This window comes from Pinus tabuliformis, chromosome Q (genome assembly GCF_031772625.1).
Source record: "Pinus tabuliformis cultivar Carrire ecotype Pingquan chromosome Q, CPIR1, whole genome shotgun sequence".
Taxonomy (NCBI): Eukaryota; Viridiplantae; Streptophyta; class Pinopsida; order Pinales; family Pinaceae; genus Pinus; species Pinus tabuliformis.
Genome location: NC_142296.1, coordinates 1,031,582,047 through 1,031,596,282, shown reverse-complemented (window position 1 = coordinate 1,031,596,282; position 14,236 = coordinate 1,031,582,047). Strand labels below are relative to the sequence as shown.

Below are 14,236 nucleotides of genomic sequence, written 5' to 3'. Positions count from 1 at the left end.
ATGGAATCGACGGAAACACATCATACAAACCTTCCACATCAGCTACAGGACCCTTAAGAACCATCCCAACATTTATGGTAACTAGCCCCTAGGTCCCACTGAGGTTTTAGACCACTTGACCTCTGGACGCTCCCATGCAATGGGCTTGACAACGTATAGGGACTATTTTTCTCAATGTTGTGCTAGTGTTCACGAGATTTGAGCCACTTTTTTAGGCCCAGATGCCAGGTCACTGCCCAAAATTGAATGACACCTTCAGAACAAAAAGATAAAAAGGAAACAATGATGCGAATGCAAATACTTGAACAAGCCATTAACCAGACCTCTACTAGCTATGACAAGCATTTCGTCAAACATGTCACAAATATGTAATCTACAGGTGTAAACAACAGATTTAAGCATAGGGATCTCATACTTATCTGAGAATCGCTAAGAAGCATTGTTCCCTTATATCATTTGCTGCATTATCATCTATTAGGTCATAGATACATTGTTTATTCATTTACAAGTAAAAATATGATGAGAGCCATACATAGCCACTGTCATAAAACATATACATAACCAGCATAATAGCAACAGAAATACCAAGGAAATCACAGCTATATGACCCACATATAAAACAATATAATACTCATAGAATTACTTTAGCCATTCTCCAGTTCTGACTGGTTCCCACTCCGAGGGATTTACTGATTCGATGACCGGTCCAATTCTGATAACATTGATGGCCAGCAGTGTTTGCAAGGCATTTCGGCCATTTCCAATGATGTTTCGTGCACTTTTTTTCTCGAAGTTTCTAGGCCTGCCTAAGTGCCCAAGAGGGGTGTGGGATCCATAGGAAAATATCTCGCTGTGAGTGTCAATAACCCTTTAAGACAAAACAGAGATAGGAGATCGAGCTTTGAGGAGTTTGTCATCTTGGTAATTAATGCTACCTGGAAACACTATACAGTATGGTTGGCATTGTTTTCAAGGCATTTCAGCCATTTCCAATGACATTTCAGGTATTTTTTTGGAAGTTTCTAGGCCCACCTAATTACCCGAGAGGTGCATGGGATCCATATCAAGATATCACCTTATGTGTGCTACTGCTAATGACCCGTAAAGACAAAATTGAGTTAGGGGATTGATCTTTAAGTAATCTGTCACCTTGGTAATCAATGGTGATATTAAGTTCTTTAGAGTAAAAACTTACATTCTCCTTTGTCTTACCTTTTCTATCCTTTTACATTATTCTTTATCTAAAAGGATAGAAAAGGTAAGATAGAGGAGAATATTAACTTTTACATAAACATTTAACATTATAATTTATCATTAATTGTCTCACAATGTTTGAGAGTGGCTCCAACTTCATTGGTCTTCATATGGAGAGTAAAATTTCACATCCTATTCAAAAATTTGTAGAGTTAACAATTTTCAGGATTTCAGGTTTGGCAGGATTGTAGCATTCTACTGGATTCTATCATGTATGAGGGTATGGGATTGGCATTAGTCAAGACCACCAGGGAATGAGATTTTGCATCATGTAATAATCTATGAGTGTTTTTTATTTTCTTTTTCTTTTTAAACCAATGTAGTAATTGTATTAATCAAAATGGCTGTGCTGAAACTAGCAAATAGTACATAGCATTGTGCAAAAGCAACAGATTCAAGAACTCGAAGAGAAAAAAAGACATTTGTGCTGGCTGGTACATTTTCTAGTATTCTAGCTAGGATAGAGTTCCAGGTTCTCTTTCATGTTCACAATTTTACAAAACTACCTACAATACAAAGTGAAAGAAAAAACATATATTCATATTTAAAGCTGAGCACTATCCTGCATTAGTAATAAGGGTCTTGGTTTTCTATTTCCATTCGGTCTTTTGATTGGTGCACTGAGTCCTCTTCCACATGGCTTGCATGAGCTGAATGACTAGTCTCTATATTATTGGAACCAAGAGATAAAGCATCCATATGTTGTGCCAGAAGAAGGGATCTGAGGCGACTGCACTCAGCTTTAATGTTATCTATGTCCTAGCTCTGGGCGTGAAGGAGGTTCATGATGGTGGCATTATGTGCTGCACTGCTCTGATCCAGTTCCATCAGCTTGGCGAATATTGCTGACAGAGCTGTGCTGTTGGCTTGGATGGCTTCTTCTTGATGGTGGAGTGCCTTCTGCATCTCCTTGGCTTTTGGTTTATCCATAGCTAGCTTGCCAGCTAAAGAAAACTGGATAGAAACAGAGCTGCTGAGACCGATTATAGAGGTCAGACTATACCAGTCCATACCAGTCCTGGATTGAAAATGATCCTTCTTCCCCTTAGTGGATGCAATGCTCCAGGAGAGATGCATAAGCAGATAAACACCAGAGCACCAATTACTTCGATAGCTAGCAAAAGGCAAGAATCAAGAGGATGCGTGGTTATACAAATGCCAAGGATTTGCATGGGGGGTGAGACTAAACAGTGGTTCCAGGCCTTAAATCCTGAAATGTGCAGGTAGGAGGATCTTTTGCCCTTTTGTGGGAAGCCCCACTTGAAGAAAACAAGGGAGAAACCCTCCATAAAACCCTGAGAGACTTGTCCACCATGGAAAGCCAAATCATTTTGAATGCAATCACTGTCCAAGTTATGCAATGGGATCCCAACGCACCACTTGGGTAACCTGTGTGCAAGCCAAGCTGAAGTGAGCTAAAGATGATGTATATCCATGTCTGCTTGTTTAGACCTTGAGAAACCCAACAAACACCTTGAATTGTGCACCGCTCGACACATACGAGGAGAGAGGAGGTGGCAGATGGCTTCATTAGGGGATTGACCAAAATCTTACGTGCCCTCTAACCATTAAAACACTTTGCTCCAATGTTGAAGCCCAACAATGTGCTCTCGTTTGATGTGGAGAAAGTGAATCAGATCAATTTTGCTTGCAAGAGACTTGGTTCTCATTAGCTGAGAGTTGAGTTTTATATACCCAGCAGGGACCCTCCTCGTCATAGCTCTAATGATGAGCATTGAATCCCCCAGCACAACTAGAGATTCTAAACCTTCTTCTAGTGATATGGAAAGACCTTGCCATAATTCATAGGCTTCCACTATGCAAAACGAGCTAATATGTTTCCTTTGGGATCATGAAGACTCCCACCCCCACCTGCTGCCTCAATCTATGAGAGTTAATATAGGCATGCATCTCCTTTTAAAATGTCAGTTATGTATATCATTCTTATTTTTTTATTGATGGACTAATAAGAAACATGATTTGGTGCCATATTTACTATGTACTGTTATTGATCAGTATTGCTGTTATATTCTACTGTGCAAAGTGCTTCATAGTTGAGCATTACTAGTGTGTTTATGTGCTTGGTTAAGTCATAGACCTGACCTAGGGTGAAAGGAAATTGCAAGACATAGCAGCCCGGTTCGCTCATTTATTTTTACCTTCTCATGCCTCAGCATGTATCCTAAACATTCATGGTGCTTTGTGGACTGTTTGTAGTTATATTTTAAGATTTTTTTCATTATGTCCCTATACCATATTTATTACAGAAAATTCTAACTTTGATATGCAATGCAGATTATTGCATCTGAAAATCAACCAGTACGGTGGACTACACCACTTGGACTACCAGTTGTACAGCCTTACAGAAAATTTGGAAGACAGTTGGTATGTGAAATAAACTTTTATGCATGTTATGGTGTCAGTAATTTGTAAATAGGTCTTCCCGATTCTAATGATAAAGTTTTATTGCATTTATGTATTAATAAAGCTTTATTGGATATATGGATGTCTATGTAGGTCAAGACATCTCTTCAGATTTTGGCCCTACGGCGTGAAACTGATAAGGTATGATGTTCTTCGTTGTCAGTCGGTACTGATTTTTTGAAATCAGTGTATTTAGATTTTCAGTTCAGCTGTTTGCAACTATGTTACTAGTTAAACTATGTGGGTAGAACAGCAGCAGTGAAATTGAGTGAAACACTTGTGCAAATTACGATAATTCAAATTTCCTGTTTCAATGTATTTTTATGCTGTAATAAAAAAATTAAAATTAGGTATAAATGACAGTGGTCCATTTGGTTAGAAAATGTTTCCATGCAACATCATTATTGACTAAAATTAAAGCTAGAATCTCATTAATCTAAAATAATTTTAAGTAAATAAAAGGGTGGGGGGAGATATTATGTAAAAAATAACATGCAGTGTTTTACATAATTTCTGCCATGAGAGTGGTTTGTGTAAGGGTAGCGTTGGGGTAGATATTATGTAAAACATAACAGTTATGAGGGTGAGGATGCGGTGGGAGATGATATTATGCAAAACATAATCCCATCATTTATGAGGGTTGTTGGAAAATTTGGTTTGCTGTAGCCCCCGCCCCCAAGTTTAGTTTCTTTGCATATAGTTTGATGCCCACAACCCCACATTTTACTTCGCTGATATTTAAACACCATATGCATTAAAACAAAATATTGCTAGGCTACCTCTACCAATGTTATCAGAACTGGACCAGTGGTCGAATCGGTAAATCCCCCGGATCACGAACCGGTAAAAAAACGGTCAACTAAAATTGCAAATATTCAAATTTTAAAGAAAATCACATATATTCATGTGCATCCATCTGAATCGAAACGATTTATACGCAGATAAGTAAATGTTCTCATTTATGGGTATGTAAGGGTGAACATAACCGAAATAACACCAAGTGCGATCCATCTTTGAATTGAAAATGAATCAAAATACAAGACCTAGATGGCCTCTAGAATCCAAAAAAAAATTATGCTACAACAAATACCTACTTATCATCAAAATCTTTGCTTATATTGCGATCTTCGTCATCAATATCACCCTCTAAGCATTAAAATAAGATAAAAAAACACTTAGCATGTCAATTCAAGATTTTGTTTGAGTGATGGGTACATTTTTAGTAGGATCATGATAGAGCAATTCAACAATCAATGCAACTAACATCAAGGTACATAGAGGGATTGATGCTCTTGATTAAACGATAGTTCGATACACCCCCCAATCCTGAAATCTTGAAAAACTTTTAAGTCGACTGGATTTTGAGTGAGATCTAAAATTTTTCTTTCTCCATTTGAAATCCAATGAAGTCGGAACTACTCTCAAACATCCAGAGTCATTTCATGGTAATATTAAAAATTTAAGTAAAAGGATGAAAATGTAAGATAAAGGATAATGTCACTTTTACTTTAAACATTACCATGGATTGCATATCAATACTAGGGACATAGGCTTGAATATTGGGCACCTATTGTGGGCTAGTGTCCAACTAAGACAAGAATTTAAAGAAAAATAGCAAAACAAGCCACATTTGCTTCGTTCTACGTGGCTTTACCATACTGAACCGGCCAAAAATGGTTTAAGTCACCAATCCGAAATGGTTTTTGCCTCAAAATGGTCGAACTGACCGGTTTAGACCGGTTCGGTCCGATATTTATAACACTGACCTTAACATGTTAACCATTCAACTGATAATAGAAATATAGACAAGTGAAATATGGGGTTGTGGGCATTAAACTATATGCAAACAAACTATACTAGGAGGGGCTATGGGGAACCAAGTTTTCCTACATTTTATTAGAGCTGCCAGTGAGACCTTCAATTGATAAACAATGAACCTACAACAAACATTAACCTTTCCTTATATACTAGAGAAAAATGGTTGAGAGAGAGGTTGTTTGTCCCTTTATTTTTTTAGTGATTGAGAAGCAATGTTGGTTGAGAGGGTCCTGGCTACTGGTTTGAGGGTGGAAGATTGGCTGAGTGGGGCTTAGAATTTTGGCCCGTGGAAGGAGAGAAGGATGTTGTTGCTTGAATAAGTTGAGGTGTGGGAATCGGGTTATTGTAGAGAATACAATACCAGTGTGGAAAAACTCTGCAAAAAATCCCGACTTAATCCTAAAAATGCGATTTTTTAAACTAAACGATTTAATCCCCCAACTTTTTGGCGACTTTTTCAGAAAGGAAAAAATCGCGATTTAATCGTTATACTCTCGATTTAATCGGGAGTCGACCCAAAAAGTCTGCCTCCCTCCCAGGCCACGAATAAAGAGGCCGCAAAGGTGAAAATGATATAATTTTCTCTTGTTTAATCTTAAGGTAGAGAGTGGAATCTTTCAAACATAGCCCTAGAAATTTGGTGATAACGCTGTGCTATGCAATTTGTTTTGTTGTTGAATCTTAATTTCGAGCATTATAGTTGGTTGGTGTTACTGAGAAAATTAATTGCTTGGTTGCTATATTCTGTTGAATGTTGAAACATATACGACTATTATTGGTTTGCTCTTGCTAGATGTTATGTCTGCAAAATAATAGGGATCTATATGAGATGTGCAAAAAAATACAGAGAAGAGACATTAGCCAAAGGCTAAGTTGTCAGAAGGCTACTATAAGAAACTGAGAAGACTATGAAAAAGAAATGCATACCTACCTCGACAAGCATAATTGTGAGACATAAGAGAAAGAGGACAAGGAGTATCCAAACTAGCAAGCAAGGAAGTGTAAATAGCTGATGAACATTCCTAAGAATCAACACAGTTATGATCAAATTTTTGGTGGATAATGTTGAAAAACATTGGTGATAAAATGCACTTAGAATGCAGACTGCAAGAGTGTAACATCCTTTTAGTGATCGAATTCACATGTAAAGAATGACATTGTAGTAAAACACTGAAAACACCTCTAAACTATGACTTCGACTCTAGATGTTAAAAAAAAATGAAAAATTTTGTGTTTTTTAAATTTTGCCGACTTTTTCAAAAAACTCCCGACTTTAACGAGTTTTTCAACTTTTGGACCCTTGCCGAATTAATCCCGACTTCGACTTTTTCCACATTGTACAATACAACTTCCCACTCATTTAGTTCAATTGATAAACTTAAACAAGTGGAATTTGAATGCAAGGAGAATCATTCTTGATGCTATTAAAGACCATCTATTCCCTCATGTAACAGGGAAGAAGAAGTTTGCCCATGAGATGTGGGATTCCCTAGTAACACTTCACCAAAGCTCCAATGAGAATAAGAGGATGGCATTGCATTAGAAGGTAAGAAACACCAAGATGACTGACGCTAACATGGTGATCTCATACCTCACCAATATCACATAGGTGAGAGATGAGTTGGCTGTTGTGGGAGAGATGATCCCCGAGGAATAGTTGGTCAAGGCGACATTGGATGGTTTTCCCAAGCAGTGAGATCAATTCACAAATGGTATTATTTCCAAAGAGCATTTTCTTGATTGGTGGAGGATGTGAGATGATTTCATCCAAGAGGAAACCGAGAGGAATGCCAAGAGTGACAACTAGTGTGGTGAGGTAGTTAAGGAGGAGAATGTAGCCCATACAGCTAAGGGAAAGAATAAGGCCAAGCAGGGGTGTTCTAGTGGGGTCAAGCATCAGAAGGGAGAACAAGACTCTGAGAAGGACATGACTAAAGTGAGTTGCTTTGCTTGTGGGAAGATGGGTCACTATGTTGGTCAATGTCCCAACAAGAAAGGGAAGAAGAATGATGTGGTAGCATCAACTGAGGTGGATGAGTTTTCCACCAAGTTTGGCTCAGAGTTTGCATTACTGGTCAGTTTAGCCACTAATGTTACATCCTCTAGAGTCTGCTTTATAGACAATCGACTACCTTGCAATATGATTGGAGTGAGAGAGCTCTTTACGAGACTTACAGAGGATGATGTAGACTTGTAGGTGGTGCATGGAGATAACATGAAGGTCAGAGTGGTATGTGTGGGGACTGTATCCTTTTAGAGGGAGTCATTGCCACCTTTGAAAGTGACGAAGGTCCTATATGTTCCAGTGCTGAAGGGGAATCTGATTTCAATTTCTAGTATTGAGGATAGGGGATATGTAGTGATATTCTGGGATGGATAGGTGCTATGTATCCCAGGGGATCTAACAAAGAATTTGCCAGAGTGATTGGTGTCTGTTATGGGAGATTTTACAGATTCATGTTTCAATCTACTTGGATTGTGAGGAGGTCACGGGAGGAGGATCATGTAGAGCAATAGTCTCCTAAGCAGGGTAGTGCAGGAGGATTATGTAGAGCAGGAAAGAGAGCTCTCATTATTCATGAGCATTATTTGGAGAAGAGGAGGAGAAAAGAGGAAGAGAAGGGTTCAAGGCTGAGATAACATTTTTGCAACAGGAGAAGCGCCTACAACAGTTCGATTTTCAAGGCAAGCTGATTTCTAGCTGGGAGAGAGGCACAAGTTTCTAGAAATTGCCGATAGAAGATTCTAGCATTGTTTTTGAGGTAGAAATCAAAGGCTACTTGTGTGATTTTAGAGGCAAAGGTTAAGCGGGGCAGAGGCAGACATTTCCAGATTTGTCAGGGCTTCCAATGGGATTTTCAATTGTGTTTGGTTCGAAAAATAGCATAAAAGTTAAGGAAATTAATGCCGGGTTGACAACATTGAAATCGATTAAGATTCAATGCATTTATTGCAAAGTTGTGGCATGATTTTCCAAGAAGAAAGAGTCAGATATGTGGCTCGAAATTCTAGGCAATTAATGTTGTACAGTGGCCCAAAAATTTAGGCAGTGGAGTATAGATTGTGGCCCAAAATTTGAGGAAGGAAAACACTGGCTGAAGCAATGATGAGTTTCATTAGTGATCATGTTGATTAGTGATTTGTGGCTAAGTTACCGGAAACGCTTGAAGAATTTGCCGGAAATGCGGATCTCTGTTTCCATTGTCCGAAATGCTGTAAAAACGTTTTTGCGCCGTTTCAAAAAATCGGAAACTTCAGATTTGGAATTGGATACATTTCCAAGAGTTTTAAATTTTTTTGGATCCATTTCCAGAAATCCAGAAACGGATCCACGAAAATCGTGATTGGAATCCACCCTTAAAATATTAAAAAGCGTGAAAAATTGTATTAGCCATAAATAAATAATAAAAATGAAAAAATCAGATTTGCAAATAAACTCACTATAAACACAGTCTCATTACGTCTCTTCTAAATCTTTAGAAACAACAACACTCCATATATTTATCAAGGATTCTTACTACTAAGAAAAAGATAGATGTTCAAAAATACAAACAAAAGGGTTTGATGAATGTCTTCGTAAAGAGATTTATTTGAGCGATTAATTTTTAGTTTGGTTAAGGTTTTGTTAATTGTCATTGATTTTTCTCTTGATTTCATAAATCCCTCCAACATAACAAAAATTCTGTAGCCAATCTTTTGCGTCAAGAGACCAAGTTGACATTGAGAAGATTGAAATGTTCAAATAGGTCTTGATGGAATATCCCAATGATCCCATGGGCCTTTTAATTGCCATGCAAGGAAGATAGATACCATTTGCCATGCATGACACGTTCTTTGAAGGAGTTGGACCCAAAAGCACAAAGGCTCTAGCATTTCTGATTACATTACAAATGATGATGATAATATGTTGAATGTTATAATAATCACTAATGATGATGACAAAGTTTACGCTGAATTGATGATGATAATTTGTTTATGTTGAATTCATGATGATGATTATGTATTTTTAGATATAGAATCTAGACTCTAAAAGATGAATGGCAATATGAAATTATGAAATTCATATATATATATATATATATATGTCGTTTCCTTGCCGTATCGTATCCATAATTTTTGAAAATTTTCCGTATTCATTTCAAACCCCTTATCCGTATCCGTTTCAGTGCAACTTAGATTTGTAGTTTTGATGTCTAGTTTTGCTGCTGCTATTGCTACTACTACTACTACTACTGAGGTTACAGAGGAGTACTTAGACTCTGAGCCATATGATGTTTATGTAGCTCATGTTGATGATCCCATGTCTACTAGATGTTTGATGCAGTGTTGCAGTACTTATCGCGATTTTACAAAAAAATCGCGGTTTTTTAAATCCAATGATAATATCTCCCGATAAATACAAACTTTTTTTTTGGCGATTTTTTGGAAAAAATCGCGGATAAAAAAAATGTAAATAAATAAATTATATATATATATATATATATATATATATATTTTTTTACGAGGAGGAGGAGGTGACACAACCTACCCAAGCTACCTTTGTCACCAGTAGAGGATGTGGTCTACCTCCTGTAGCTCCTAGTTCTTCAATGTCTAGAGCACAACAGAGTCCACTGCCAACTACCACCAACATCTACATCTAGAGGGGCAGAGGAAATCAGTGGTATTAGACTTTAGTTATTTGGTTCATTTCATCGTATATGACATTATGACTCATGATATGAGATACATTATTATATTTTTTGTTGATATTTTGAGGCTGACTTGGGACTCAAGAGTCAAGACTTACTATTCAGGACATGATTCACTGTTATGTGGGATGTAACACTAGAAATGATATTACACATCTTATATATTTCTTTTATCATATTTATGTGTCAATGTATTTATTTTATGTTGTAGATGCTTTAGATATTAAAAAAATTGAAAAAAGATGAATATTTTTGTATTTTACGATTTTTTCCCGATTTTTACTGTTTTTTTCCCGATTTTTACGTTTTTTTTTCCGATTTTTTCCCCTCGCCGATATATGGTTTATTCTATGTGTTTATGCTTTTTATAACTAATTCATCATTCTACATGCTTTTGTTGACATATATGCATCAAAATATATAAGAATATGTATTATATAAAATTCGCTACTGACTTGAAAGCTTCTGAAAATTTTCGCTTCTCACTCCCGCTTCCAAGCAGCCTAGCTCCTATGTGTGTGAATGCTTATCTCATTAATTTTATCAGCTGTAAAGTGAAAGGAGAAGTTAAGTATAGTAGTTTTGTAATGTTTCTTTTTAAATTTGCATACAATTTATATTATTAGCTTAATATGTGGGGTTGTGGGCATTAAACCTTATGCAAAGAAAACTGAAATTGGGACGGCTATAGGAAACCAATAATTTCTACAGGAGACTATAGCTCACAGTTTTTCTTTTGCATATGGTTTAATGCCCACAACCCCACATGCTAAGCTGATAATATAAATTGTATGCAAATTTAAAAAGAAACATTACATGACTACTCTACTTTACTTTTCCTTTCACTTTACAGTTGATAAAATTAATGAGAGAAGCATTCACACACATAGGGACACTTATTTTGGTCAACTCTAACCCTGGAAAAACCCACAAGGGGAAAACTTGTCGTAAGGAGGATTTTTTTTTTTTTTTGTTTAGTTTCTCGGGAAAATTATTACAGTATAAAATACAGTGTACTTATCTCCCTTGGAAAATGTGCCACAAGAATGTGTGCCTCAGTCAGTCTTTTTCTTCCTCAAATTCTGTGCCAGTCTGTACTCCACTGCCTAAATTTTCAGGCCACTGTACAACATTAATTGCCTAGAATTTCAAGCCACAGTACTGAGTCTTTCTTCCTGGAAAATCATGCCACAACCTTGCAATAAATGCACTGAATCTGACTCAATTTCAGTGTTATTAGACCACCATTAATTTCCTTAACTTCTGCACTGTCTGTTTGACCAAACAACCTTGAAAATCCTACTGGAAGATACCCTGATAGATCTGGAAATGCATGCCTTTGTCTGGTTGAATCTCTGCTTCAAATATTGTGCAGGAAACCACCTCTTCCTGCCTTGAAAACAGTGCTGGAATCTTCTGCCTGCAATTTCTAGAAACTCATGCCTCTCACCCAGCTAGAACTTGACCTGCCGTGGAAATCAAACTGCTGTAGGTGCTTCTTCTGCTGCAAAAGTGCTATCTCAGCCTTGAACCCTTCTCTTCCTCCTCACTCCTCTTCTCCAAATAATGCTCATGAAGATTGAAAGCTCTCTTGCCTTTCGTCCCTCTCCTCCCCCCTTTTTTAGCTTCATTAAGATGAGAGAACCCTAACCCTTTTGATTTAGGGCCGAGATTAGATCTCAGCCCTCTAGATCAATAGTGGAGATCTTTTCCTCACTTGACCCCCTTTTTCATGTGTCTTCCCTTATTAATGAGTCTCGCTAGTCACTTTATAACTTAAAGTTGTACCTTGTACCTTTTTCACATAAAGTAACTTTAAAAACATAAAATGACCTTATAATACCTGTGTATTCTTTTTCATAAAGTCACTTTATAATAAAAAAGTAACTTTGATATAATAAAGTGCTTTGTACTTATATACCGCATAATGTGACTACAGTCACATGACTTTAATGACTCAGAAAGTCACTCACTATAAAGGCGTTTTAATGTGTTTTTCTAGGCAAAAAGGCAAATGCTGTAGGAAACACTTCCTTGGTACCCTTTTTCTCAACAAGGGTGAGGGTGGGGGTATTATGCAATACATAAGGGGTGTGGGGGAGATATTATGCAAAACATTCTGAGAGATATTTTGCAAAACATAACATGGGGGTATTTTTTGCATAATATCTCCCCCACCCCCATGTTATGTTTTGCATAATATTTCCCCCACCGCTTTGTTACATTATACATAAATCTTTCCACACCTTTTATGTGCATAATATCCCCACCTTCACCCCCATAACTCAGGTGGGGGGAGATATTCTGCAAAACATAACATGAGGGTGAGAGTGGGGGATATCATGCAAAACATAACCGTTTTGAGTGTGGGGGTATTATGCAATACATAATGGGTTTGAGGAGATCTTATGCAAAACATAAGATGGGGGTTGTTGGGGGGAGTTATGAGGGTGAGAGTAGGAGTATTATGCAAAACATAAGGGGTGTAGAGGTATGTTGCACTAGTTTTGGGGACAAGGGAACGACGGGGATGAGGAACGGCTAGAGCACACCCCCAAATTTTCAGGGGACGGAGGTTGGGGACGACAATATATATATGCAAAATTCAATATTAGCATTTGTAGTTGTTTCAAGCACGTATTAAGCACAACCCTCACACTCGCCAATTAAAATCTCAAACAATTTGAAAAGGGGATGAGTGACATTCCATTATTGGCCACTAGACATGAGCTTTAGCTTTAGGAAACTTAAGTGTAACTGCTTTAAATTTGTAATAAGGTACACAAACAATCTATCAAGGAGAACTGTCTTTATATTAGTTTTTTATCCTCATTTATTGTTAATGATGACTATGTTAAACACAAAAGGCATTCCTTTTTCAATAGGTTTTGCAAATCTTTATACTATTTTGAAAACCATTATAAAATAATTTGGTTTTCTAGATATTGAATTCATATTTCAGATTAAGAAGGGGATTTAATAGGAATTTATTTAAACATTTAGTACTCAATCCAATTCACAACTATCTTATCGTTTTCACAATGCTTGGGGTTGGGATGATTGAAGCACTGAACTTGAATGAATCCTCGAAACCCACATACAATATGTAAAAGCTGAGATGATCCTAAGAAAGAACAAGAAAAACAACCGCAAGGATCATCCTTTTAAAACGTCGTATTTTCTGTTTTCTTGGCATGGAGGGTGCTTCTTGTAATTTTACCATTGAAAATCCAATATCTAAGTCACTAGAAATCCAAAATGAAACCCATCATACAAAACCCATGTTTTGAGCTGCAACTTGTACAAATAATTTAGATTCAATGGATTCCAAAAAAAATGAATGGGAAAAATGATCATATTGTTCAATAATCAATGTCTATGGTTGTCAAAACTAAAGCTCAGTGCTTGGATTAAAGCTTCCCAAAAAATCCCTGAAATCTACCCAGAAAACCATTGAAATATGCCAAAAACATTCCTAAAATCTATTCGGAACATCCCTGAAATTTGTCTGGAATGTCTTGGGGACAACGAGCAAGTCCCCAAGTCCCCAATGGAGTCCCCAACAGTTTTGGGACGTTTCCTAAGGGTCCAAAAGTTCCTGGAACACGAGGACATAGGGTACGTGAGTATTTTTGGGAGGACGTGTCCTCGTGCAACATAGGTGTAGAGATACTATGGAAAACATAACATGGAGATGGGGGAGATATTATGCAAAACATAACATGGAGATGGGGGGAGATATTATGCAAAACATAACATGGGGGTGGGTGGAGATATTGTGCAAACATTAATAATTATGAGGATTATGGTGAGGGGAGAAAACTTGCCCATCTCATGTCATGTTTTGCATAATATCTCCCCCCTACACTCGTAATTGTTGGGGATGGGGTTGACAGATATCATGCAAAAAATAACAATTATGATGGTGTGGGTGGGGGTGTTGTTTTTGCAGGATACTGGTGTTTGAGATAGAATCTTAAATCTCTGATGCTAGCAAACCAAGAATCACTACGAAGCTACTTTGCATAGCGGAATATAAATGACAGGAA

At 37.2% G+C, this 14,236-nt stretch overlaps 1 protein-coding gene across 1 annotated transcript in view; it reads left to right on the top strand.

Moving 5' to 3' along the window:
• The window catches only part of LOC149223013 (DNA-directed RNA polymerase 1B, mitochondrial-like), a 227,143-nt gene that overhangs the window by 179,491 nt on the left and 33,416 nt on the right, over positions 1-14,236 (top strand). The window contains exons 16-17 of the mRNA XM_089385713.1: positions 3,550-3,639; positions 3,772-3,819. Coding sequence (XP_089241839.1) covers positions 3,550-3,639; positions 3,772-3,819 — 138 coding nt within the window. The remainder of the gene's footprint in view (positions 1-3,549; positions 3,640-3,771; positions 3,820-14,236) is intronic.